Source organism: Diorhabda carinulata, chromosome 8, assembly GCF_026250575.1.
Source record: "Diorhabda carinulata isolate Delta chromosome 8, icDioCari1.1, whole genome shotgun sequence".
Classification (NCBI taxonomy): Eukaryota; Metazoa; Arthropoda; class Insecta; order Coleoptera; family Chrysomelidae; genus Diorhabda; species Diorhabda carinulata.
In genome coordinates this window covers 18,104,762-18,130,927 of record NC_079467.1, presented here as the reverse complement: position 1 = coordinate 18,130,927, position 26,166 = coordinate 18,104,762, and the positions used below count along the sequence as shown (strand labels likewise).

The 26,166-nt window shown below is 32.0% G+C and overlaps 2 protein-coding genes across 2 annotated transcripts; one reads left to right on the top strand and one right to left on the bottom strand.

The window, feature by feature from the left end:
- Positions 1–1,951: 1,951 nt before the first annotated feature.
- On the top strand, positions 1,952–14,006 carry LOC130897187 (uncharacterized). Its single transcript, XM_057805917.1, has 5 exons — positions 1,952–2,158; positions 9,129–9,310; positions 10,292–10,377; positions 12,046–12,193; positions 13,879–14,006. The coding sequence occupies exons 2-5, from the start codon at positions 9,136–9,138 to the stop codon at positions 13,944–13,946; spliced, it is 477 nt and encodes a 158-aa protein (XP_057661900.1). The 5' UTR covers positions 1,952–2,158; positions 9,129–9,135; the 3' UTR covers positions 13,947–14,006.
- A 6,933-nt stretch (positions 14,007–20,939) lies between these two features.
- Positions 20,940–25,956, bottom strand: LOC130897183 (cuticle protein 65-like). The gene is made up of 3 exons (XM_057805910.1): positions 25,924–25,956; positions 21,549–21,705; positions 20,940–21,497 (listed from the first exon to the last, which is right to left on the bottom strand). The coding sequence occupies exons 1-3, from the start codon at positions 25,936–25,938 to the stop codon at positions 21,004–21,006; spliced, it is 666 nt and encodes a 221-aa protein (XP_057661893.1). The 5' UTR covers positions 25,939–25,956; the 3' UTR covers positions 20,940–21,003.
- Positions 25,957–26,166: the final 210 nt, after the last annotated feature.

Here is a 26,166-nt window from a genome sequence, read left to right as displayed (position 1 = left end):
GCACCAGGTGGGCCACTAAGAACGGCCGTTGGCTGTATCTCAGGGACGGATTATATCACACCTTCTGGAAAAAACATTATAACAAAAGAGGCTCCAACAAACACAAGGAAATTTTATGTCCATCACAAGATGGAGTATTTGAAAATATAAAATCAAAAAAGCGAAATATTTTCATAATACAACCAATTAAGTGACACTTTATAAACGTTTATTCAATTCTTAAACAAATTTTGCGTATTTTACAAGTTTTAGTCTAAAGGGTGTTCCAAGAAAAAAGTGATCTAAGATAGATAGGAAACTGAAGAATATTTGGGGTTTGCTCCCCACTTTTTACGATTTCGCCGCAACTAATGGCAACACTGAATTGAAATTTCATACGAATATGTTTTGCTGATACATCCAAATAATTTGTTTTTATGGCTGACTCTCATAGAGGGCACTAATCACACGGTTCATACCAAGTAGTATTGAACATAACTTTTTCAATATTAGATTTATTAAGCAAAATTTTCTAGTCAGCTCAAACATTATTTAATTTCACACCAAAAAGGTTCTCTTGATAAAACTTGATACTGTTTACCATTTTCTGAAATTTTGATTTAAATATTATGGAGTGATTGCCAACGCTTGTATAGAGTATTGATGAAGTTATTAATTATTATTATTATTAATTAGTAAACATTACGGGATTTGAAATTTTTTTTTGTCGCGTAAATGAAACCCCATTGATAAAACGGACCCATTTAGAAAAATGGGCTATCGTTTCTTTCAACGTTTCACAAAAATCCAGTCCAATCAGTATACGATCTCGTTTTTTTTTTTAGTTGAATAAGTAGAGCCACTGAGCTATTGGAGGCCTTAGTATGAAAAAATCAACAATATGATGATCATGTGTTGCGGTTCTGGGACTCGAACTGTTGTTTGTTTCATACTAAGAACCCCAATAGCTGAGTTCATTTTGGTGTAAAATTAAATGATGTTCACTCGAAATTTTGCTTAAGAAATCTTATATTGAAAAAATTATGTTCAATACTACTTGGTACGAACCGTGTAACTAGTGGCCTCTATGAGAGTCGAGACATAAAAACCAATTCATTAGATGTATCAGCTTCCAAGACATAATGGTATAAAATTTCAATACAATGTTGCCAGTAGTTGTGGCAAAATCGTGAAAAATGTGTGATCACCTTTTTTCAAACAATCTGAATATCTCTAAATAAAAAGCGGGGTAGAGTAGAAACCTTGTTATGAAAAAATATCCGGTTCTACTTGGCCGTTTTTTATAAACTTGATGTTGTATGGAAGAGCTTCTGTGCAAAAATACAGAATATACAAATCTTAAGCACTTTAATTGGCAACATGTATGCTAGAGGACGCTGTTTCATAAATTTTAGATATTGAGTTTTCTCAAATTTAAATAGAAGTATAAAAGTTTAAGTAAATCTTTTCAAAGTGAATCTGTTTTGATATTAAAATAGAAGAATTTGTAATAAGACTAAACCTCAGAATGCACTTTAATATTCAAACAATCATAATGTTATTGTGGATGGCAAACATTGCCAACGCTATATTGCAACGTTTTTGTCCAATATTCGTCTTTGGTTAGTGACTGCTTCATATGTTTGTCTATAGTAAAATAATTGATAAAATTATTGATTTGGTTGTACCAGAAGATATTCCTACAGAAACTATACAATATTTATTAAATAAAATGGTAAAATTATAAAAAACGTAAATATGAGTTTTCCAATTATTTTTATAAGTTTACATTGCAAATAATCACTCAATTACCCACATTATTGGAAACTAATTAATGTTTTTAATTCGGTTTTCATAAACCATATTCAACTGTTGTTATTTCGTATTTTGAATACATTAAATCATAATAAATGTTATTGACCTCTACATTTCAACTAATGATGATCTTGAAGCAAAACGAATGACTACAACCGGAGTCGAAAGTGAGGAACTCAACGAAGAGAAACCTGAAATACAACGCGCATGTTTGAGTTTATTTCAACATTGAATTTTTCACTATTGATGTCAGCACAATAGAAAATTTAGTGTTGTTAAATTTAAATCAATTGTTAACATCTGTTGGTTGAAGTCGAATTATCTAATTACTGTTAATTTCTCTTGATATCGTGTATAGTGAGATGTAAGTAAATAAATGTACTTTTTTATTTATTATTGATTTAATTTAGTTGTTTCAATATTTTGTTGATGGTAAGTAATAATAGTGAGAATTGGGTTGAGGTTCAATGTAGGTAGTACTTACGATGATGTAACCAAAAATTGTTCTCTTAACTATTAGATATAAATCCGTATGCCAAGTTATCACATTTCATTATCTAGATTCAAGTGATGTCTTATACAAAGTTATCAGTTTTTGCACATTATTTTCTTGTGGATATAATATTTTTTATTATCAAATAATTATGACCATAGTATAAACAAAAGAATTGTTCGCAGAATCAACCCTTAATTAACGTCAATTATTTTTGTGATATTAGACCAACTCAATGCATTCCCTAGTGGCAAAAATAGTTTTATTAATGAGAAATAACCGTTTATATATCATAATTTTCGAAAGTTGAATGCTGCTCAAAATAATTAGAAAAACATTTATACATTATTTAAATAGGTCTTATTGGTTATTTATATTTATTTCTCAACGTAATCTCCTTTTCGTCCCATACACTTTTCCCAGCGGTGTTTAATAAGTTCGATACCCATCAACTCTTCATTGTTGGAAAATCTTTGATCACCGAGCTGGGAGCAGAAAATAATCTAAAAGGACCTAATCTAGTCCATGATGTAGCAATTTAAACTTTATTCATTAATTTAGGTCATTGCAAGAGCGGATGTGTGAGTTTGTGCATTGTATTGATGAAACAACACTTTATTCTTACTCAAATGCAGACGTTTTTGCTTGATTTCTTCTTTCAAGTATTGTAAAAAGTTCGCATAGTACTAGCCGTTGATAGTTTTTCCTTTTTCAAAATAGTCGATGAAAATTATCCCACACGCATCCCAAAAAACCGACGCCATGACCTTGTCTGTAGATGGAACGGTCTTTACCTTTTCTATAGCTGGTTCTCCCTTTTCAGTCTATTGTTTTGATTCTTCTTTTGTTCCAAGTGAGAAGTGATGAACTCATATTGCCATACTCACAAACATCTTTACGATTCTGTTTTTGTTCCATTGTGAGCAAACGTACACAGCTTTTTCATGTGAAACTTTCCAGTTAATATGCGATGTACGCACTTTTTGAAATGCCTATTGTGTCTGTTAGCTCGCACACTTTCAATCGACGATCATCCAGTACCGTTTTTCAAACTTTCTTCAACCTTTCTGGAGCTTCACCTCATTTGGTCGACCATTGGGATACTGGTCTTCGCATGTCGTACAGGCTTGTTTAAACTCTGCTACTCAATATTTTACCATTGATAACGAAGGAATAGTATCATTCAGAATATAATTTAGTTCAGCTTTTATAATGATTGGGCTGAAGCCTTTGAAATTAATATATTTTATCAAATAACGATGATAAATTTTTTCCATGTTTACAAATTCACTGGAAACGTTCACTATTGATGGCTGCCAAACAAAAAATAAACAACATAAAGTTTTCAAACTTGAAACATATACTGCATAGATTGTGTACTTTCTAATACCACCGCCATCTATAGCTCGGGCCAGGTAGTTCTGGGACCATCCTCATATCTGAATTGGACTGTTTTATTCGACCGTTTTATTCAGGTGGTCAAAACATTCACAAAAGAACCATTATATAGAGCTACTGAAGCACCACAAGAGAACTCGCTTTTTAGCTTTTATACAACTATAAAACCATTTTGTTATTCTTTTTAGCCACTGCTTGGTAATTATATTATATCAGTAAAAAACTCTGTTTTACCAGTTCTTATTTATCATTTGAGAGCATTACCAGTTTAAAAGCTGTATTAGGTAAATAATGTGGGTAATATTTAATTATGTGGATCATGGTATCTGTACAATAAATATTATTGATTATGAAACGTTAAAGATCATTCATTCATTAAAATTTACCAACAATTCCTACTTTCCTGTGAAACCTATCTGAGATAATTCCAAAAAAGAAGACCTCAAATTGAATGTAAGCAAATTCAAATATTCATATAATTCTTTCAAAAAACAAAATGAAAATTTTTATGCTGTTTCATCGACGTCAATTTCAAATTTCCTGAAAATGGAATAGTTCTGAACAAGTAAAAAAAATATAAAAATAATATGATAAGCAAGAAAAATTGTTACTTGAAACATTATTCAGAACTACTTTACAGTGAAAGAGTATTGAAAAAGTACAGAAATACAAAGATGTAAGGACTTGGAGTAATTCGAGAAATGACAGCACTGAAGAGATAAAACTAAGAATTGAAATTGCTGGTAGTGCATTTTATGATTCTTTCGATTTAAAAACTTGAATAACGAATTGAAAAAGAGACTTTAAACGAAGCAATAGTGGAAAAACTGGAAACTTTGAAATTTGGATATTGAGAAGAATACTACGATTATAATGGACAGATAGAATCGCAAATGAAGAAGTTTTATGCATAATAGCCAGAGAGAATTATGGATTACCATAAAAGCTTGCAAATTCGAGTACTTCGGTCATGTAATGAGAGGACAACTATACGAATTCCAGAGATTGATTATGCAGAAAAAGATAGATGGAAAGAGTCATGATAGTGGTCCGAAGATACCACTTTAAGAAGAAGAAGAAGAAATAATATGGCTTTGTGTAAGTTTTGTTCTCTACCTCTAAATAACCCTCAGACAACGTGTAGGACCTATTGCGAGGTCATTATTATCTTATTCTTAGTAATTCTCTCACTTCACTATTCGCTAAAGAGATTCTAATGACACTATCACTAAATTAACTAATATTAGTGCAAATATTGAGATGACATCACATTCTGCTCATTTTATTGCCGTATGCTGAATTATGAACCAATCAACAGATTTAGAAAGAGAATGGAGAATGTCGTATAAAGTAAATATAAGTTAAGTATTAGTCCGGTCAAATTAGACCAAAAAATAAGAGTGAAGCTACATAAATTCCCATCAAGCTGAAAATGAGTGAAATTTTTTGAAATACAATTGAAAATATAATTTCAATGTTATTCAAGGACAAAGATCAAAAAAATGAGTTTTGCGCGATTATCTGCAAAACGGTGAGTTTTATTATGAAAATACCTTCGACTAAAATTATAGATCATAAAATTATCTACAACAAATGTATCGATACATTTTTTCTACGAGCCACCGTTTCTCAAATATAACGATTCAAAAAGTTGCAAAAGTTATAATGCTTCAGATTTACCGTTGTATTTATTGGCTATTGCACGAGAGATACCAAAGCTGCAGAAAAATTTCGTCGTACTTTAGCAACATCTTTGTCGATTGATGATTTATTTGATGAACTCATGACAGTTCCAACCAGTCAACAGAAATTTATTTCACAAATACTCACAACTCTCGGTTCATTTCAATATTGTAAGATAAGTTTACTGGTGAAAATATATTGGTGAAACCATTAAATACGACAACTTTTTGAATCATTATATCTCAATCAAAAACAGTGGCTTGTAGGAGAAAAAGTATTTTTATGATAAAACTCATCGTTTTGAAGAAAATTGCGAAAACTGTAACAAGTATAAGTGACAGATATATGGGGACCTGTAGGTGATTGGAATTTTGATGGGACTTCAGGAAGGGTTTACGAAACAATGCTGTTTTCTTTGCCTATGGGACAGTCGGGCAGTAGACCAACACTATGTAAAAAAAATGGCAAGCAAGAAGTGAGTTTCAACCGGGATCTCAAAATGTTAAGTTTATACCTCTTGTAGATCCCAAAAATGTCCTTCTGACCACTCATCACATTTAACTTGGATTGATGAAAAACTTTGTAAAGGCTATGGATAAACAGGGTGATGGATTCAAATACCTTAGAGAAGTCTTTTCCCAGTTGAGTGCTGCCAAATTGAAGGAAAATATTTCCATTTGGCCACAAATAAGAAAATTGCTGGACGATAAAAATTTTGCAAAAAACTCACCGGACAGGAACTTAGAGCATGGAAGGCGTTTGTTAGTGTAGTGAGGAGATTTTTGGGCAATAAAATGGTTCCAAACTACCAACAGTTAGTTGGTGAAGTCTACAAATCCTTGGGTGATCGAATTATTAAAAATTCATTCTCTCCATACCCGTCTGACATTTTTTCCGGAAAATTTGGGAGGAATTTGGTATCAAGGACGATGTGATTCAGCCACGATGGGCGATTATGGTTGGTTTTTAAAAAGAGAAAGTGCAACCTCTTATCAGGGGAAAAGTCATTCTTGTGTTAATACAAATAAATTTTTTTTGTCTACCAGTGATATTATGTACGCATTATAAAGCAATATAAAGCATAAATATATTTTGATATACTATGTTCCAGTTAGTACATATATCTGGAAGTGAATAATAATTCCCAGAGATCGCCGTTATGCTTTGATTCTTTAAAAAAAAAGTATAATAATTCTCAAAATTATATTTCATATTTATTGTAACCATTGTTCAAATCTCATTATTTTACTGACAAAAAAACTTTCTACACAAAAAAGAAGAAAGGTTATTGAATATTTCGAAAGTGAATCCTCCATGAAAAATAACATTTTCTTGATAACATTATCATTAATTAAAATAACAATTTGATACATTGATTTACAGTTAATTATATTCTTTTCTCTTCCTTCGTAATATATTCTTGATTAAAAAAATTGTGAACCAAATTTTAACAATGGTAGGAGAACAATCAACCTTCGAAAAATTCTAATTCAGCATACTGAATTTTTTTACATAAAGCAGTTCGGTTATATCTTGTTCTCAGCTTAACGATAAATACATTCTACTTAAGAGGTATACAAATAAAAGGAAATATATGAATAATTGGATATTGTTTCATTGTGTTTCAAAATATTCTCCATTAAGATCCGCTTCTTTAGGTGTAGAAAAACGTTGACCTCGCAATGTTTGTTTGATCTGCAGGAATAAGAAGAAATAATTGGGTACCAAGTAAGGACTGTACTGTAGACGACCCATCAATCCGATGTTTTGACTGTTCGAAAACGTTTTTGTTTGAAATTATGTGTGAGAGCTCGAATTGTCGTGTTGGAGAATGATTAGTCTTCTGCGATTAGTTTCACTATTCACTTAAGTAGTAACGCTCTCATATTTGATATAGGTTGACGAATAATAATAATTTGATATAAATATTATTTATTGCTACCCTATTTTGTTGATTTTAAGTACGCCTCGGCGTGTTTGTATGCCACTCCACACACGCGTGTTTCAAAGTTTTCATGGTGTCATCACAAACACAAATAACGAGAAATATTAACGCCAATTTTTAATTACTAATCTGTCGAAAGTACCTTGGAGTGTTGAATGAGTCAAAAATACTTTAAAAATCTTATTCAAATATTCAACACTCTAATCTAAATTTTTCAAATGAATGTGAAATGTATAGTTTGTATTGTTTAAAATGTTCATACTTCCGGGTTTTTAAATCAGGAAGAGGAAATGCGGTTCAAACTAATATTATTAACATTTTCGGAGGTCAGTGAAGCAGCACTAATGACATCACCAATCATGTGTAAAAAGTTTTTCTTATTACTATCTTCAACTTAACCATTTGCTACAGTTGTCGATTTTCATCTCATTTGTCGTTGGTTTTGATTGATCTTCCTACCACCGTTTGCCATAATAGTAGCAGATGTACGTCAAAAGGCATGTCTTGTGTACAAAAGACATAACTTGATTTGTGTACTTTCCCTTTTCGCACCGTAAAAAACATCACTCTGTACTCACATTTTGAGGACGCAATAATAAATATTGCCACACCAAATATATATAACTAATCCCTATCACTATCGTCAATAGTAAAACGTCGAGCTTGTATAATTCTTGAAATATCAATTGCAGATTATAAAAACTTATATGAAAACCCTTGCCGGCAATTTTGTTTGATCTGCCATAGGTGTAGATACTTCATTCTATAAATTTATTATTTTTATAAATACTTTTGAACATATGTATATCTAATGCGAGAAAATATTCATTAAAAGGTAATCAAATCATACGCCGTTAAATTGAGTTATAGAACGTAAATAGACGAGTGAAATTTACCTGCTTGTAAGGGAGTTTGGTTTAAACAGGGTACCAGAAGTGAACTGAGCTTTTTTTGTACCCCATTCGTTTTTATTCTGGAACACGAACTTTCAAAGCATAAACCATTGAGGACAATAAATTCTTGGCAAATAAAACAAAAGAAAAAAACATTTCAATGCCAAAGTATCTTTATAAATAATCATGGTAATCAGAATAGAGTCATCACTAAATTGAATTATGATGGCTTCTTTGATAACATGTTCAACACAGTTTTTCCAAAGCTCTTAGCGGTCTGCTGCTAGAACTTTTTTACGAGCTCTGCAATTTTTTTACCCAGTTTTTGGAGATTGCTTAAATTCTCGTAATTATACTTTCACGTTTGTCCATAATAACTATAGGGTTAAATATGCAATAGTAAGGAGGTAGTCCGAGAAGAGTATGACTATTAAATTAATACTTGTCTTTATTCTCACTACACTGTGCAATTTCATTGTCTTCATTCGCCCATGGTCTAAAGAACGCGATAGTTTGCGATTCGATGTTTTCATTGGTTAACAGTAGAGTCCAGTAGAGAGTAATGATGAGTCCACGTGGACTGACGGTTTATAGGATGTTCACCGAATTTTATACGGAGACTACACATTATTTTTCATTTTTTAATTTGGTGTGTGTCGTGCGTATTTATGAAATAGCACACCCAAAAATAACCGCAATGACAATAGTGGAAACAATAAATTGATGTCATTTGACTTGCCTTTACAACGGAAGGTATAAAATTATAACGTCAGGATCTCAATCATTCAATTTTCAGTTCTTATTCACCTTTTTTGTTATTTTTATATTGGTAATTATACAATTTGGAATTCTACCAATGAAAAAAAAATTGTGTAAAGTCACAAACATTATAATCTAATAACATTCGATTTTTTATTTTAAGTGATAAAATGGGACTCGAAATGATCAACTGCTGCGGCTTCAGTTTGAAGCACGGGACAATCATAATTGGGGTTGTTCAAAGTATATTTAGTTTTATGTTTCTTGTATTAGCCGCAGCCTATGCTGAACACCCTAACGAATTAATTGACATATCAGATATATCTGTCGGTCCAAGTTTAACTGGTAAGTATCAATTCTTAATATAAAGAACTAATGATAACAGAAAGATTAGGTTTTGATATCTAAACTTACTTTTCAATGTAAAAGAACGTTATTTAAAGCGTGTTAAGAATACTGAAAAATAAGTGGAAACAAAAGTTTGGCCTTCAATCATTTTAAAACTTATGAATCAACTTTTCTAGTTGAGAAATTTATATTATATAATACTGGTGGTTGTAACTGCTACTGACGCGATTTAAGAAACGATCCTCCGTATATCTAAGAAAAAAATGTTAGAGAAAGATCTTGAATGGTTTGAGTTATCAGCGTATAAAACTTTCTTCTTATTTTTGCTCTTTTTATTGGAATTGCAAACTGGAAAACAGAAAATGCCGTGAAGATCAATGCTCAACGGTCTTTATGTGAATTGTTGAAGCAAAAAATACTATTTCTTGCAAAACAGTTGTAGTAGAGGTTTATAAAAAGCTTCTTCGGTGGTTCCAGGCCGCAAGCTCTCTCGTCTAAAGCCATAGTTTATGAAAATTACAATTTGTGAAGTAGTTTAACCTTAAAACTTTACTGCAACTAATGGTTAGAGGACTAGGTGAAAAAACAGGCCAACAAAAACTTGTTGGGGATGAAACTGATACTCATTCCAATACTCTTTACACAAGGAAGACTGTCATATTACCCAAAATATGGAGAAATTATTCTACGAACTAAATATCTAATTTGGATAAGAATAAATTATGTTCTATGAGAAATTGTCAGGAAAACGAAAACTATTTTTGCTGTTATAACTGTACGTCTCATACAGATTATTTCTCTGTCTGCAAATAGAATATTGGGCAGCCGTTAGATGAAGGCAACATAAGAGCCTATAGTCGAAAGAGCTTATGTATTGTGGCTGCCATCGATTACCATAAAACCATATACAAATGCTAGAAAATTCTGAAATCTTTCCGATCCTGTTAACAAGTCATTAAAGATTATCTTTTTTTACAGCGTTGAGGATTGCTTTATCGATTATTGCTATAGTCAGTGCGCTTGAATGCGTGTTTTCAATTCTACTGATTTTCGGAGCTGAAACGGTGAGTAAACATATTTTTTAGACACTAAATACTGAGTCATTAAATTTGAGAAGTTAGTGTTTCCTTGAACTCAATATACACCAAGAGAAAATGTATATACATAAATGTAGAGTGATCATTAAATTGCTTGAAATAACTCAGATAGTTTGTAATGACAACTAGAGTGAGCCTAGCATAACCTCACTCAACCTAACCTAACCTAACCTGACATAAAAACATTTAGTTCTTACACGGCTATTGCATGCTTTTAAGTAAACTATTGTATTTATGGGTTTGGTGTGGCCAGAGTATATTATAATGGTCAAAAATCACATTGAAATAGGTCCGCTCTCAAACGAGGATGAATAGGATGGATAATGAATAGAGGAGCCTAAGGGAGAGAAAACCCAATAAGAAAAGTGACAGAAGCAAAAAGATATCAGAAAATGCGGACCCAGGAAATCTTAGCTACAACGAGTAGCTAAGATACAATAATGGAGTAGCAGTGAAAACTAAATTCCCAATCTCTTGCTCGAAATGGCATAAAGAGTTCTAGAGAAAAAAAAATGAGATGATACAATCGGATTAATCTTTTAGTGACCACTTTTTACATATGTTTAAATAATATTGGTGTAAGTATTCCAAATTCCGGGTACTGTAGGAGCTTGAAATCATCGCTTTAACATAAATTTTTTCCTAGTCGTATATTAAGATTAGATCAGATGAGACCAAGTGGCAACTGCAAAGTGACATGTGGCTTTGAAAAGCTTGAATATGAGTACCGCAGTCGTTTGTCTATGGATAGTCGCTCATTCACAGAAGAAGTGTTCGGCGGTTTCCTTTGGACAATGTGCATTGAGCATACCAGTGACTTTTCTGAGCTTATTCATGGAAGACATTTTGGGAATCAGTTGGTAGAATAAGGTGAAGACTTTTCGACTGTTCCCAATCTCGGGTCTTATTCCATGTTTCTGATTCTCTTTAGTTTTTTCACTTTTTTGTGATCATGTCTTGATGATTCTATGAGAAAGATTTAATAAAAGATTAATTTTGCCTTTTTCGTCAGGTGATTAGCTTGTTTATTGCCACGTACACTTCTTCTTGATGACAGAGCTTCGTCTTGGTGATAAATTAACAACCAGAGATACCAGAAATGCTTCTTACTATATTATCTAGAACCTAGGGATCTCGAATACAAAGTTATATATTATTAACACTATTATATAATATTATCACTATTTTTTCTGAGAAAATAAGTATTTTTTATCGAAATAGCAAAGTATTATCTTTGATATTAGTTTTGTCACTCATTGGTTGCGAAAGAGTTGAGTTGAAATCATAATATTTGTATAAAATATAGTTTCCTGATAGTTCGAAAGTACTGCAATAATTTCACGCCAATTCAATAGAAAATGTGATTCGATTTCATAATAAATGATATTTCAGTCATCGTAATGAAATAATTGGTTCACAAGGTTAACGTTGTTCGATTTACCAATATATTCAAGTTTTATCAATACTTATTCACGTGTAAATTTATAAAATATTTTCTAATAAATTCCAGATTCAATAATTTTAGCGGTTTTTCGAACCATTCTATTAAATATCCTTAAGCATTTAACTATATATTCATGATATTAAACCAGTAATCACAATTAAAATCATTTAAAATATTTTTTTTATTTGTAGAATCGTCCTAAGCTCCTGTTGCCTTGGTTGATATCGAATCCTGTAGTGTTATTAGCATATATACTGCTCACATTGATGGCAATAATTCATCATACGAGGAGTGCATTATTTATAATTGGACATTTAACGTTAGGATTTTTCGCTACATGTGAGTACTCAACTTTCTAGTGTAGATTATTAATTGAATACGATATGAACTATTAACTTTTCATTGAAAAGACCATTCTTTGAAATAACAACTGTACAACTCGTAAAAAGTGAATCCACTTCTATTTTAATAGTTATGCTATTCCATTTTTCTTTCTATAAGTCAAAATACCATTTTTTTTTTTCACTATATTGTAAATAACACGTTTTGACGCTGTTGTAGAGGACACAAATAACAATTGTAAGAGAGGAATCGATTCTCTTTGGATACGGATTGTGAGTTAACTTACAACCCTTGGATGCCACAATTAATGCCCTGAAAAATCCCCTTAATCCATCAAACATAGCAAATGATCTCAATTCTATATTATCTTATTTATAATGTCCAAATACTTTTTTAAAATCTGAATAAAGAATATTTGTGAATTTTCTCTATAAAAAAATACACTTCAGCATGAAATATTCAAAACATAAGCTTGATATAGATTTCGGAAGCACGGTTCCTGTAACTACAATAGAATTCTTTGTCTGACACGATTTCTTGTAGTATAGTAGATACATTGGTTCATAATTACCTCTTTTTCAACTAATCTGCAAGCAGTTTTCACGAACACGTTCTCGCGAAATGATGCTTTTGCACCGTGCACATGTGCACATGTTTTCCTGGACGCCGGACATTTAATCTTTTCTCTGATCATATTTCCGCATTTTCGACATCTATTTCACTGCACTTACACTTGCTGTTTCACTTCGTAGCACTTTTAAACAGTTCTTAGTCGCTACAGTAGCTCTGCAAAAAATTTAAGCTGATTGTGATTTCAACGATGATGCTATCCCTAAATTTTTTTGGGTTGTTTCATCATAAATACGAATCACAATTCATTCTTCACAATTTTTCAGAATTTTGTCCCAAATCTCCTTTGAATCACTACATTTTCCATAATCTTTCAGGGATTGGAAATGACTAAGTTCTGAGAAATTTTCATTTCGGAATAAATCCTATTTGGTGGTATTGTATTTGGTTTCAAATTATTTGAATTTGCTTCCTATGTAAGACCAAAGTAGTGACTTTGTTATTTCGCACATGAAAAGGGTTGTTTCTCGATTCCATTCACCAGGTGTACTTGTGAGGGATAACGTTACTTGCTATAGTGAAAAATGTAGAGCTTCTGTAAAAAATTGAACTTGTACACAGGAGCCCATTTTATCCGAATTCAAATGAATATGTTAGAAAAATAGTGTTTATTTCAAAAAGGCACTAAGTAACACAGTGTGCCAAAAACAGGGAAGTATCAAAAAACCTGTTGCCGTTACCTAGGAACGTAAATAGTGATGACGCCATTTATTCGGGGTTGTGTTTGGTAGTGCCAGGAAGATTCAGTTGGAGAGGCTTGACAATCTTTACTAACTCTCCATTGAATTCCTGTTATTATATACCACTCCAAGTGAGGGGAACTTTTTTAACTGCGCCATTTGACTTACCTTGGCATCCCAAACCAGTTTGGATTTTATAATATTGAAGTTCAGAACTTTGATGGCTACTTGATTCTCCGGAAAAATGATAATCTACTGATAATAATCTAGGGTTTATCATTAAACTCAAATAATATTGGAGAAATTAAGAAATATATCATCACTTTCATCGTTTATGTTTGAATTCCATTAATATGTATGTTTTCTTTTCAGTTATCGCATCATTCAAATTTCTCTGTGTATGGAGCTTCTACAAGCATTTGAAGAGCTTGAACTTCTGATCAATTATATTTATAATAAATATGGATTTTCTACTTGAATGAATAAAATATTTCCACTAATACTATAGTTTTTTGTATCGTTATAAATATTTTTATATTATTTAACAAAAATATAAACCATTGACTCCTAAGCCTATTTTGTTTCATAGATCACTTTCAAAATTCGGATCTTATGGATCCCCACATACTCCTGCAAAATTTCAAGCACAGACACAATGAGTCATATAAATTTGGACGTCTGAACAAGCGTTGTGGAAGGGACTGCGGCCGGCGCGGCAACAGCAAGTCTTGACAGGTTGTACTGGATATATAATATGCAAGTTTACAAGTAACAGTCGCTGATAGGAGAAGTCAACATTTTAGTTCTTCACTATCGAAACCAAATAGATTTTGTATAGACTCCCACATACGATTGTGGACCCCCATTTTGTGTCAAGCTCAAAATAGACCCCAGTCGAGTCTCCAGTAAATCTCTAGAGGTCTACCTGGACCACTTTGGGAATCACGGATTTTAACCATCAATCTTTTCAACAACCTCCAGTTTCTCATAACGATTCTAGTGAAAAATAGGTTTTCCTAAATATCTAAACAATACTTTCAAATGGCTTAAATTCTAATGATATATTAATATATTTCCCAACTTATATCGGTAAGTACTGACATCTATAGGTTTTCAGCATCACTTATAGTTGATTAATTTGATATCCTCTTTGTTAAACCTCTACTCTAGGCTGAGAGACATTCACTAAATACATTTTTAAATTAATTAAATGCCCACATGTGGAAAAAAATAACATAAAGTAAAATTTTATTTGTATAAAAAATTTAGCTCGTTCCAATCATCCCTTACTTAGGACCACGTCAATATTTGCAAAGTGGAAACTCCAGCAAGTATTAAACCGTTCGTCATTATATTCATGATCCGGTTGATTGTATGATATCGTAGTTCTTGGAGTATAATTGGATTAAAAATATGCCAATTAACCATTTTATCGGAGTTGAAGTTCAACCCATCCTTGGGGTAGATATTTTCAATTGATACTTCATTTGCGTTAATTTGAATTGTTGAAAGTTCACATAATACCATTCAAGGACCATAATCATCCCATGAGGTCGACAAAATAAATGGAATTTGTGAGAGCTTCGTGATCCGAGTATTGTTAACTAATCTAATCATTTTTGAATGTTAGTGAGATCATAATTGAATTTACTTATAATAAATAAATAGGGTAGATATAACGATTCCTTTCTTGAGAACTTAAGAAAAGTCAGGTAAAAATAATAAACTGGAAGAAAATTCAAATCCTCAAAACTCTTTTCAGGAGTTATAACAAAAATATACAACAATATAGACTGTTGTCTATTTCAACAGATATCCTTACATTAGAGGGTTACGTTTTATGCTCTTATAAAAAGTGAAACTAAAGCGAAGACGTTCGAAACAAAGTCTTAAATTTACCCTTAAAGTAAATTCATCTTTACATACGCTCAAATGAATTCTCGATAGATTTTCCCTTCTCTGAAGCTCAAATCGTAGAAACATGGTTTTGAAATGCTTCAACAGCTTCTTGAGATTATGAAAATCGCTGTTCCAGCATCTTTTGTTGATAGTGGGGAACAAGAAAAAATTATCAGGGGATGACGTTTTCATCCCTCAAATATCCAGTTGGACGTGCTTTATGCGATAACCATCTGCGACATAACTTATCTTTAAATTTTCATTAAAAATCTAAATAAGTTGATAAATCTTACTAAGATAACATTTCAAACATACAAAAACGTTGCTAAAGGCAAACCCAAAAATATCGAAACGTTTCCAGACCAACAGAGGATTGAAACAGGAAAATCCGATATCCAATACGCTGTTCAATATAATATTAGAATGGTAGTACGTCAAATAGGTTTTTCAATACAACTGATTGAAGTAAAAGTTCACTTGGGGTGGTTATCAAGTAGGACGGTGACGAGGGAGGAGATCTAGAAGTAGGGATGACGATGGATAGTAAACAATTGGAAGAACTGAATGCGATTATAAGTTCCACATTTATTACAATGATAATATAGAAAAGAAGGTCGATTTTTTTGATAAACACATTCTTATCAACAAACATATTCCGTTAAAAGCAAAATTGTTAGAGAAAAACCTTTTATACCGTGGATCCTTGAAAACATTAGATATTCAATTAAATTGAGGGATACAGCGCATGAAAGGAGCTTCGTCGGAAAAGAAAATTTCATTTATTAAACAAGTTACATTACAGATTTTTGTAATACCGCTAAAAAACTATGTTTCAAGCAGCATTGCGTTTGCAAATACTACTTCTAACGAATGAATAGTTATTTCTGCAACAAGTGTTGTTAAACTCGACCTAACGGTCTCGTAAGACAAATTCATGTTGCGAGCAATAAACACTTTTTGCACGTGTTGCATACAATACTTTTTCCACGTTCATCCTGTTTTATTTAGGTGTAGAAAAAGAAAAAGCGTAATTTAAAAAATATTGAATAATCAATTAACACTATCGTTTAACATTGAGAAAGTTAGGAACTAGTAATTAGGAATAAGTTTACTTGAACATTATTTGTACCATGATACCGTGGTAGTGGTCAGTAGCCTACCAGAGCTACAATCCCTTATGGACGTTATTGTAGAATATAGTGAGCAATTAGGCCTTTATATGAATACGTCCAAGACCAAACTATTGGTATTCTCAAAAATACAAAGAAACGCAACCCTAAGACTCCAGGGAGAGATCATTGAACAGGTATCATCTCTAAGATACCTGAGCATGCTCGTCAACCAGCAATGCGACCCAAAACTCTGAACAACATGAGGACACTTCTGGAAAATCTCAGGCTGGACCTCCGGATCAGAATGCTTCGCCGTCACATCTTTTCTGTTCTTCTGTACGGATGCGAAAGTTGGACCATGGATGCCACCATAGAGAAAAACATTGATGCGTTCGAAATGTACGTCTACAGGCGAATGCTGGTCCTTATCTTTAATTATCTTAAGAACATCTTGCGTTCTAAAACCTAGTATTTTCTTTCGAACACACTAATTATTCCTCTACTCAATTACAGAGACATAGTTTATACTAAATCCATAACTGTTGCAGTTTGCGACTTCATACAAAAATTGCAAAGTTGTATGCGTTGAATTTACTTTATGGACAACATATATAACTCATATCTTGAACAGAAATTCCATTCTAAACATGAAGAATCGCATGGACCGACACATACTTAGTTTTATTTATATAATAATGAAAAGCGATCAACCTAATTATTAGTTCAATTCATTCTATACGCTCAACTATCCTCGAGTACCTCAACATCGTAAGGCTATCTTTCAAAAATCTTTTTTGTATACCTCGGTTCAAATGTGGAATAGAACAAAAAACTCCCATCAAATCTTTTGCCTGTCGTTAGAAGACAACCCTCACGCAACTAAATCCTCAACAATGTTGATAGAGCGACGTTTTTAATGAGTGTACATCTACTCTATATTTTTCTTCAGCGGGAATTCAACAGCTAATGCTGTGCACATGTAAGGCAGTGCTTCCGGATCAAATGGCAGCATTTCTGACTCCAAATAATATGAACAATTTGGATCTCAGTATTTACTTCTGGCAAGATGGTGCACTATCATATTTTAATATCAATTTTCGACAGTTTCTAGACAAACGGTTTGAAGAAATTACTATTTAGGTCATATCATCAGATCTTATAAGTTGTAGATTGTTTTGGGAATTTGGTGCGGTTATACAATTATTCTGCACCTTTACGTAGAAAAAATTTTGTTTGAGATCTTACATCTCTTATATACTCTGTTTAAATGTGGAATAGGTTACTAGAAATCTATAGAAAACCCACATTCAAATCTTTTATGTTGAGAAAAGTACCTTCTAAATGGGCAAATGAAGCTTCACACTAAAACAGATGAAGAATTACCCTACAGAAAATTTTATTCGGCAGGTTTGGGTCGCGTTACAGTTCTGGTTTCATTCTAATTTCATTTACATCTGTACAAAATAATAATAAGACAGTGAGCACGTATACGAAGCCTGGATTCTTAATAAAGGAGATGAAGAAAATCTAGGTGAAGAGAATAAAGTATTATTGCCAAGAAAAAGAAATAACGAAATAATAACTAAGAGGAATAATAAGATTCAAAAGAGAAGAGTTACTTGGTCACACAAAAAAAAATGTCAGATTTTAGAGCAAGAGAAAAATATGGATATAGAACAAGAAGGAACAAGAAAGAAGTACTGAGAAACTGAAGAAAAATGACACAATCCCAGAAGTAGCGTTTTATAACAGACATAACATAAACTTCTATGTGTGCTGACATATAACCAAGTTAAAAGTTTTTTTATGAAATTTTCACAAATACGACGTTCTCTCATGGGATTAAAATAACAACTGTCATTTTTGTATAAAAGCAAAACGTTAACCACTAAAAGGAACAAACGACAATTACACCTCCTAGCGACGACTGCTCAAGTTTATAGTAATGTCGCTTTTCCACAATTTTGACTTGTGTCACTTTTCTAACAACGGATCGAAATGTATGTTGATACAAAACTCCAATGAGAACGTTAATTAGGTTATAAAAATCTAGAGATAAACTAATATAAGATTACATATTCTGATTATCAAATCCACTGCGATCTATATTTGTAGTTATTAAATCAGACAGTATATTAACTAAGCTGGAATATGTGGGACCGTTGGTAACATTCATACTATATACTATTTATACTACTAAGCGCCTGACGGGCATTTCGATAATTAGGTATATATTCAGTGTCTGAAGACGACAATTTGATTCAAAACGTCCGTCAGACAATGTAATTGTGAGTGTTGGTTTAGTATGAGTAAAAATAGTTTCTTAAGTATAAACAGTAGATTGAACAATGAAAAAAGAGCTTCGAACTTTAAACTATAAAATCCGGAATGAAATTTTTTTAAATATTATTCCATACTAGAGAAGTTTCCTTTGTTTTCGTGATTATTCCCTGTATTATTGATTGATAGTTTCAGCAATTATTTTATATTGAATAAGATTGCAGAATGTATTTTTTTTTTCAATCAAGGTAAGTAGGCTCGGCATAGAATGAAGTTATTCAAGTTTTTCTGTACATTATTCAAATTGTTTTAATTATTAAATCCGTCAATAAGATTTACCGATAAATGCGCAGAAATATTTGTCTAAGCAATTTTTCGGAAGACTCCTCATTAGTTTATTGAATTTTCTTTCATATTTTTATACTTATATGTTCACAATATACCGTTACAATTTTGTTATGCTCAGTGTAGATTAAACACATCATCCTTCAAGAATGATTATATAGAAGCCTACGTTGAACATTTTCTTTGCATTTCAGAATAAAAAAGGGAAATTTGAATTTGAATGATCCTCGACAGCAATGATTTAATCGAAATTAACGTTAGAATCAATCTCAGCCTATCAATAATTTCATTACCAAGTGTCCTTTACCCGAAAAATTTTAAATACATAATATTCAAGTTAAAAGAGAGAAAAATGTCAATTTGGAATAAATAAATAAAGAAATTGTATAGGTTAGGTTAGGTTAGGTATGTCTGTAGATAATTTTCTCAATTTTTTCCAAAATAGGGGATGATTTATGGGGGTTTAAAATTATAAATACAGAATAATCAAGTCAAAACAGATAGAGATGATTTATAGGGGTTGAACATTTGGGATACAAAATATTTGAGTTGAACAAAAACATGAAAAGTCAATTTAACATAAGTAAGCTAATACAAAGTAATTAAATAATATTTCATATTAACCGTGGCTTCTTTATAAGGGAGCATTGAAAAATTATAAATAGCATATTAAAGCATTAAATAAATTATTCGAACCTTGAAAGTATTTTTCTACCCATGAAATTCTTATACTTTTATATATAATTTCATTGTATTTTTGCAATAAAGACAACCCTCACGTAACCACAGAAATTGTTCTACAATATATTAGTCAGGGAGGCCTAAATTATTTGAAACTTTTATGAGGCATTGTGATGAAAATCCTCATCAATGTAGTATATTCAGATAAAGCAACGTTCTCAATGAGTGTGAATCTTTTTTATTGATCTTTTTTTCTTTGGCGAAAGGGAATTTAACACCTAAGTAAGGCTGGGCACAGGCATGGCAGTGCTTCCGGACCAAATTGCAGCATTTCTGCATCCGAAGGGAAAACTTGGATGTTGCAATTACCATATTTTAGTCTCAATTTTCGACAGAATCTGCATAAACAGTTTGAAGGAATTGCCATTTAGGTCATGTCATCTGTTATTGTAGGTTGTAGATTGTTTTGGGGAGATGTTTTAGCTCTACAGTGAGTCTGCACCTTTACCTAGAAAATATTTTGCTTAAGACTTTACATCTTATTGTTCTGCTTCCCAAATACATACCCAAAAAAGGTATAGTACTATACCTTCATGGTACTTAAGCATTTTATCGAAATGGACAGGTGATTCATAGAGTAGGTATTCTGCTAATTATCTGATGTTATCTTGCTTGATTTTTTGTGGGACATTGTTGAGTCTATGCTAACCAACAAGACAATTAATAAGACTTAATGGAAAGCATACACATGCAGATATATCTTATCAAATAATGTGATAAAATCTTATCTTAAAAGATGCGGAATGAAATGGTATTTTTGCATTTGTTCAAAAATGAACGTACAACATTATAGATACAAAAATTCGCTGGAATTTTCAAGAACTAGAGACGCAGAAGAATAAAGAAGAAAAGAACCATATCCAGAAGTTGATGTTGAGGATATCCACAATTCCTCGAGAAATTATAAAAGAGAACGTTGCATTTCTTTATTTTCAATCATTTTTTTTTCAATTCATTGTAAAATTGGATTATTTCCTAAGCAATATGCTTATATTAAAACCATTAATTTCACCCCAATCTATGGTATGCCCAAGTTTATTTAAATAATACAAAAAAAATAATTCAATTTCTATTTGCTTCCTATAACTATATACAGAACATGTCAACTAAAACTATCAATTCACCATCCTTTACCCAAAACAATTCCTTTACTACTACCAAAACCTAAATCCAACCCGTGACCAAAATAAGAACTTCCATAATTAGAACCGTATCCACGTCCGTATCCTCCTCCAAATCCTAATCCAGATCCAAAGGAAATCGCCGGAGCGGAAACTCCAACAGCGACAGGTTGTGGTATCGAAATTGGAACAGGTACTGGATGAGGTACAGGAACAGCTCGTGGTACCTCAACTGGTACGGTTCTTGTAACAGTAACGGGATACGGCTGCGGAACAGGTACCGGGTATGGACGTGGAACATCGACGGGTACGGGATGAGGTACTGGCACTGCTACAGGGCGATCTACACGAACTGGTACTGGTTGTGGGTATGGAACAGCTACTGGCCTGTTTATAGTTGTAACAGTATGTGAGCTGGTATCTCCGCCATATCCATATCCTCCGAGGGATAAACTAGAACCTGCTCTGGCTAAGCCTAAACCACCGCCGTAACCTGGAAACATATAATAAACATACGGTTTTCAGTAGAATATTGGTGATATACCTGCTAAGCCGTAACCTCCGGAAAAGGCATAACTGCCTGATCCTAAATGGCCAAATCCAGAGCCGTATCCGAGTCCAAGAAGGCCTCTTTTAGTCTTTTTGTTATCTACTATCTCACCACACGAGATAACAGTCAAAACAGCAAAGATTAAGCATGCCTGAAACGAATTAAAAGTAAAATTATCGAGAGTTATAGAATATCAGAGCTAACAGATATGGGAGGCGAAAAAAAGGTTGCAGTAGATGCTTGGGGAACAAGTGAAGTTGAATAGTTCACATGAGGTATTATACAATCAACAGACTGCTTCAAATGTATGCTCCGTTTCGTAACATTTTTTATACAGTTCACACATACTATATTAGTTATGAATTTTTCCAATCTAGTTTCTGGAAGTTATGTCTGGAACTGAATTATGTCATATTCCCGTTATCAATTCAATTCTTGATTAAATTTTCATTGCGTCAGTATTTAATTACATATTTGCTCACAAAGCAAATGATATTTTCACTTTTGAACCTTATAATTGCCTTTCAGAACATTCTACAATGACACTCCACGTCATAATTAGCACTTTCTTCGAAATTCTCATTTTATAGTTTGAATATTCAACGAAATAAAACATACTAGGTGATTATTTTGTATACACTTTACACAATTCAGCAAATTTTCTATTATGTTCAATCCACCAAAAAGATAATCTTCCAGACTCCGTGTTTGCCTTTGCTTTATTAATATAATCTGTAATCTTATGGCGATTTTTAAACAAGAGAATTTTTTCTTTCAATTTGGCAGATTTTACTTTGAAATAAATTCAGATATGTGATCTACAAGAAGTTAATACAAAGGATTCTTTGGATGAGATTCATTATTGTGTTCATCTGCGACAGAAAGTTGATGCGATATATAAAATCAATATATATATAGATTTGGTTTTCGAAAAGGCAGAGTTTGAAGACAATTGACAACTTGCGTTGACAGTGTTCAAAGACAAATATCGGCATGATTTTCAAAAAGACGGGCTCTTAAGACACATGTTGAATTGTTTTTAAAAACACAAATGTCAGTTTTATTGTGAAAAAGACAGACTCCAACGACATATGTCGGTTTGTTTGTTAGGAAAAGTCTCTGAAGACACATGTCGGTTTGTTTTTGAAACATACAAAGTCTAAAGATAATTCTCAGTTGGTTTTGACAGTCTTCAACGACAAATGTCAGTTTTATTGTGAAAAAGTCAGTCTATGAAGATACATGTCAATTTGTTAGTGAAGAAAACAGTCTCTAAAGACACATGTCAGTTTTTTTTTGGAAAAAAAGGAGTTTAAAGACAATTGTCAATTTGTTTTGACAGCCTTCGAACACAAATGTCGGTTTTATTGTGAAAACACAGACTCTAAGGACATATATCGGTTTGTTAAGAAAAGTCTCTGAAGACACATGTCGGTTTGTTTTTGAAACATACAAAGTCTAAAGATAATTCTCAGTTGGTTTTGACAGTCTTCAACGACAAATGTCAGTTTTATTGTGAAAAAGTCAGTCTATGAAGATACATGTCAATTTGTTAGTGAAGAAAACAGTCTCTAAAGACACATGTCAGTTTTTTTTTGGAAAAAAAGGAGTTTAAAGACAATTGTCAATTTGTTTTGACAGCCTTCGAACACAAATGTCGGTTTTATTGTGAAAACACAGACTCTAAGGACATATATCGGTTTGTTAAGAAAAGTCTCTGAAGACACATGTCGGTTTGTTTTTGAAAAAAAAAACAGTCTCTAAAGATACACGTCGGCTCTATTTCAAAAATAAACAGAGTCTAAAGATAATTGTCAATTTATTTTGACAGTCTTTCAAGACAAATGTTGGTTTCATTGTGAAAATGACAGCCTCTGAAGATGAATGTTTGTTTGCTTGCGAAAAAAAGTCTCTAAAAACATAAGACGGTTTATTTTTGACGAAGAGAGAGTCTAAAGATAATTGTCACTTTATTTTGACAGTCTTTGAAGACAAATGTGGGTTTGGTTTTGAAATAGTCAGCCTCTTAAGACACATGTCAGTTTGTTTTTGGAAAAGACAGTCTAAAGATAATCAACAGTTTCTTTTGACAGTCTCTGAAGACATGCGAGTTAATTTTTTAAAAAAAAACGGAGTCTAAATACAATTATCAGTTCTTTTGACAGTCTGCTAAGAAAAATGTCGGTTTGATTATGAAAAAGTCAGTCTCTAAAGACACATGTTGGCTTGTTTCTGAAAAAAACAGTCTCTAAAGATACACGTCGGTTCTATTTCAAAAATAAACAGAGTCTAAAGATAATTGTCAATTTATTTTGACAGTCTTTCAAGACAAATGTTGGTTTCATTGTGAAAATGACGGCCTCTGAAGATGAATGTTTGTTTGTTTGCGAAAAAAAGTCTCTAAAAACATAAGACGGTTTATTTTTGAAGAAGAGAGAGTCTAACGATAATTGTCACTTTATTTTGAGAGTCTTTAAAGACAAATGAGGGTTTGGTTTTGAAAAAGTCAGCCTCTTAAGATACATGTCAGTTTGTTTTTGGAAAAGACAGTCTAAAGATAATTAACAGTTTTCTTGGACAGTCTCTGAAAAGTTTATTTCCTGATAAGGCAGTATCTACAGACAAATAATGGCCTTAAAAAACTGTCTCCAAAGAGAAATGACGATTTGCTTTATAGTTGGATTAAACATAAAGAATGAAAAAAGATATTCTGTAATTGCAAAACCGATACGGAAAGCGCCATCTAATTAGTAGGAAGATAAATAAAACCTCTTTCATATTTACGCAGCTTAATTCCAGTGCAATAAAACTAAGACCATTTCTGTTATATGGGGCCGAAAAGATGCATAGAATATAATTAAAGAAGAGCAAATAGATGTAATGAGTGAGAAAAGAAATTGGAAATGAATAAATCATACATTATGGAACTAGCAACTGACAAACATCAATTTATATACAACAGACAAAATAATCGATTTGAGACCTGTAGGAAGAGCTATCGAGGAAAAGCTGCTACAGATAACTCAACATGGAAAAAGGCCACACCAATACTTGAAGAATAGGAAGGAATTGAAAGCCATCAAAACAAAATTGGATGAAACTAACAAACGACGCATTAGGGTAAAGATCTCTTTTTCCAACATAGTTTCTAAATCATCGACAAGTTCCTTTTGCTCCATTGTGAGCTATATAACGATGATGATGACGAACGTATGAAAATAAAAAAGTTATTAAGCCTATCATTCTGTAGAACATCGATTAACTGAAGTTTAGGTGATTTAAATTCTTATGACATTGGCAAGTTTTATAACTTACATCTACTCTCGGGGTTTACGATTGATTCAAAAGATTTAGTTCATTCACTCATTAAATATTCGATAGCCAATACTCTATAATGGATTTTTCATATTTTCCATCCTCAGAGGAAATTTTAATGAATATATATATATCCTTCAGTTTCCAATTTTATCACGTTATTAATTGAAAAACTGTCTTTAAATGACATATATTATTCTAATTTGAATCTGAAAGAATATGATGAAAGTAATTTTTGGATACTTTTATACCGGAGTTTGTTCACATGTTAGTCCTAGTACATATTTATATAAATAATTTTTTTAATACAAAATATCACTCTCAAGCATTGACAATAATTTTAAAATGACTACACTGTAATTGTTTTGTAAGTGTTACCTGTCGTCTACTTTATGAACTATACGTTGAGGATTCCGAAAAAAATCAAACAAATGATTCAAATGAAATTAAAATTATTACAGTATTGCCAACAAAAATACACTCGCGTAAAGTGGTACTTTCAAGGATTGCATTCAATCACAAGATATAAGGTAAATTGAGAATAAGAAGGATTAACATTAATAGAAGAATGTAACTTCTTGTTAGAGGAACTTCGACCAATCATCTAGAGGACGATTGTATAATAAAAATTAAATTTTTAGATATTTAGATATTAGCACAATGAAGTTAATATTATATAGAATCTAATAAACCATTATCCAATTACGTAAACAGATTCTAATAAGTATTAGAGAGATATTTGTAAACAAATCTATAACAAACATATGGTCTTGTATAACTAAAACTTTTTTTCAAGCATCTATCTATGATTTTTAGTGTTGTCAATAATAAATGAATGATATTAACAAACTTTTTAAATTCATCTTATTTCAGAATCATCTCGAAAATAAAGAAATGCTAATTTTCTGTAGTGGATCAACTTTCTTTTTTTTTATATGAAAAATTTTAAATTTTACGATAAAATTATACAAATAGCTTATTCAAAAATAATAATATTATCGCATCTCTTGCAAAATTACCAAAAAAAAAAAGCATATTAATAATAAATTCTTACTTGGTATATCCTCATTTTGATGTTGAAACACGGGCGAATGCGGTTTGAGAACCAAAAGTATCATTTATATAAAACAAGGCGTTGTCCCCTCTTTTTAAGGATAAATAGTTGTAGGGGCATTTTGAAATATTAGATTCATCTATACTTTCACTATTAAGATCACTAAGGTGGACATGCATCGTTAATTGGATTGTGAAAAAATAGGGACCGAGATCAATGAGGATTGAATAATATGTACTGTTT

Excerpts from the sequence above, each read along its gene's own strand:
- LOC130897187 (XM_057805917.1), top strand. The coding sequence starts at position 9,136 with ATGGGACTCGAAATGATCAACTGCTGCGGCTTCAGTTTGAAGCACGGG. Across the intron at positions 9,311-10,291 it reads TGTCGGTCCAAGTTTAACTG|CGTTGAGGATTGCTTTATCG; the intron begins GTAAGTATCAAT and ends CTTTTTTTACAG. Across the intron at positions 12,194-13,878 it reads GTTAGGATTTTTCGCTACAT|TTATCGCATCATTCAAATTT; the intron begins GTGAGTACTCAA and ends TTTTCTTTTCAG.
- LOC130897183 (XM_057805910.1), bottom strand. Across the intron at positions 21,498-21,548 it reads CGGAGGTTACGGCTTAGCAG|GTTACGGCGGTGGTTTAGGC; the intron begins GTATATCACCAA and ends ATATGTTTCCAG.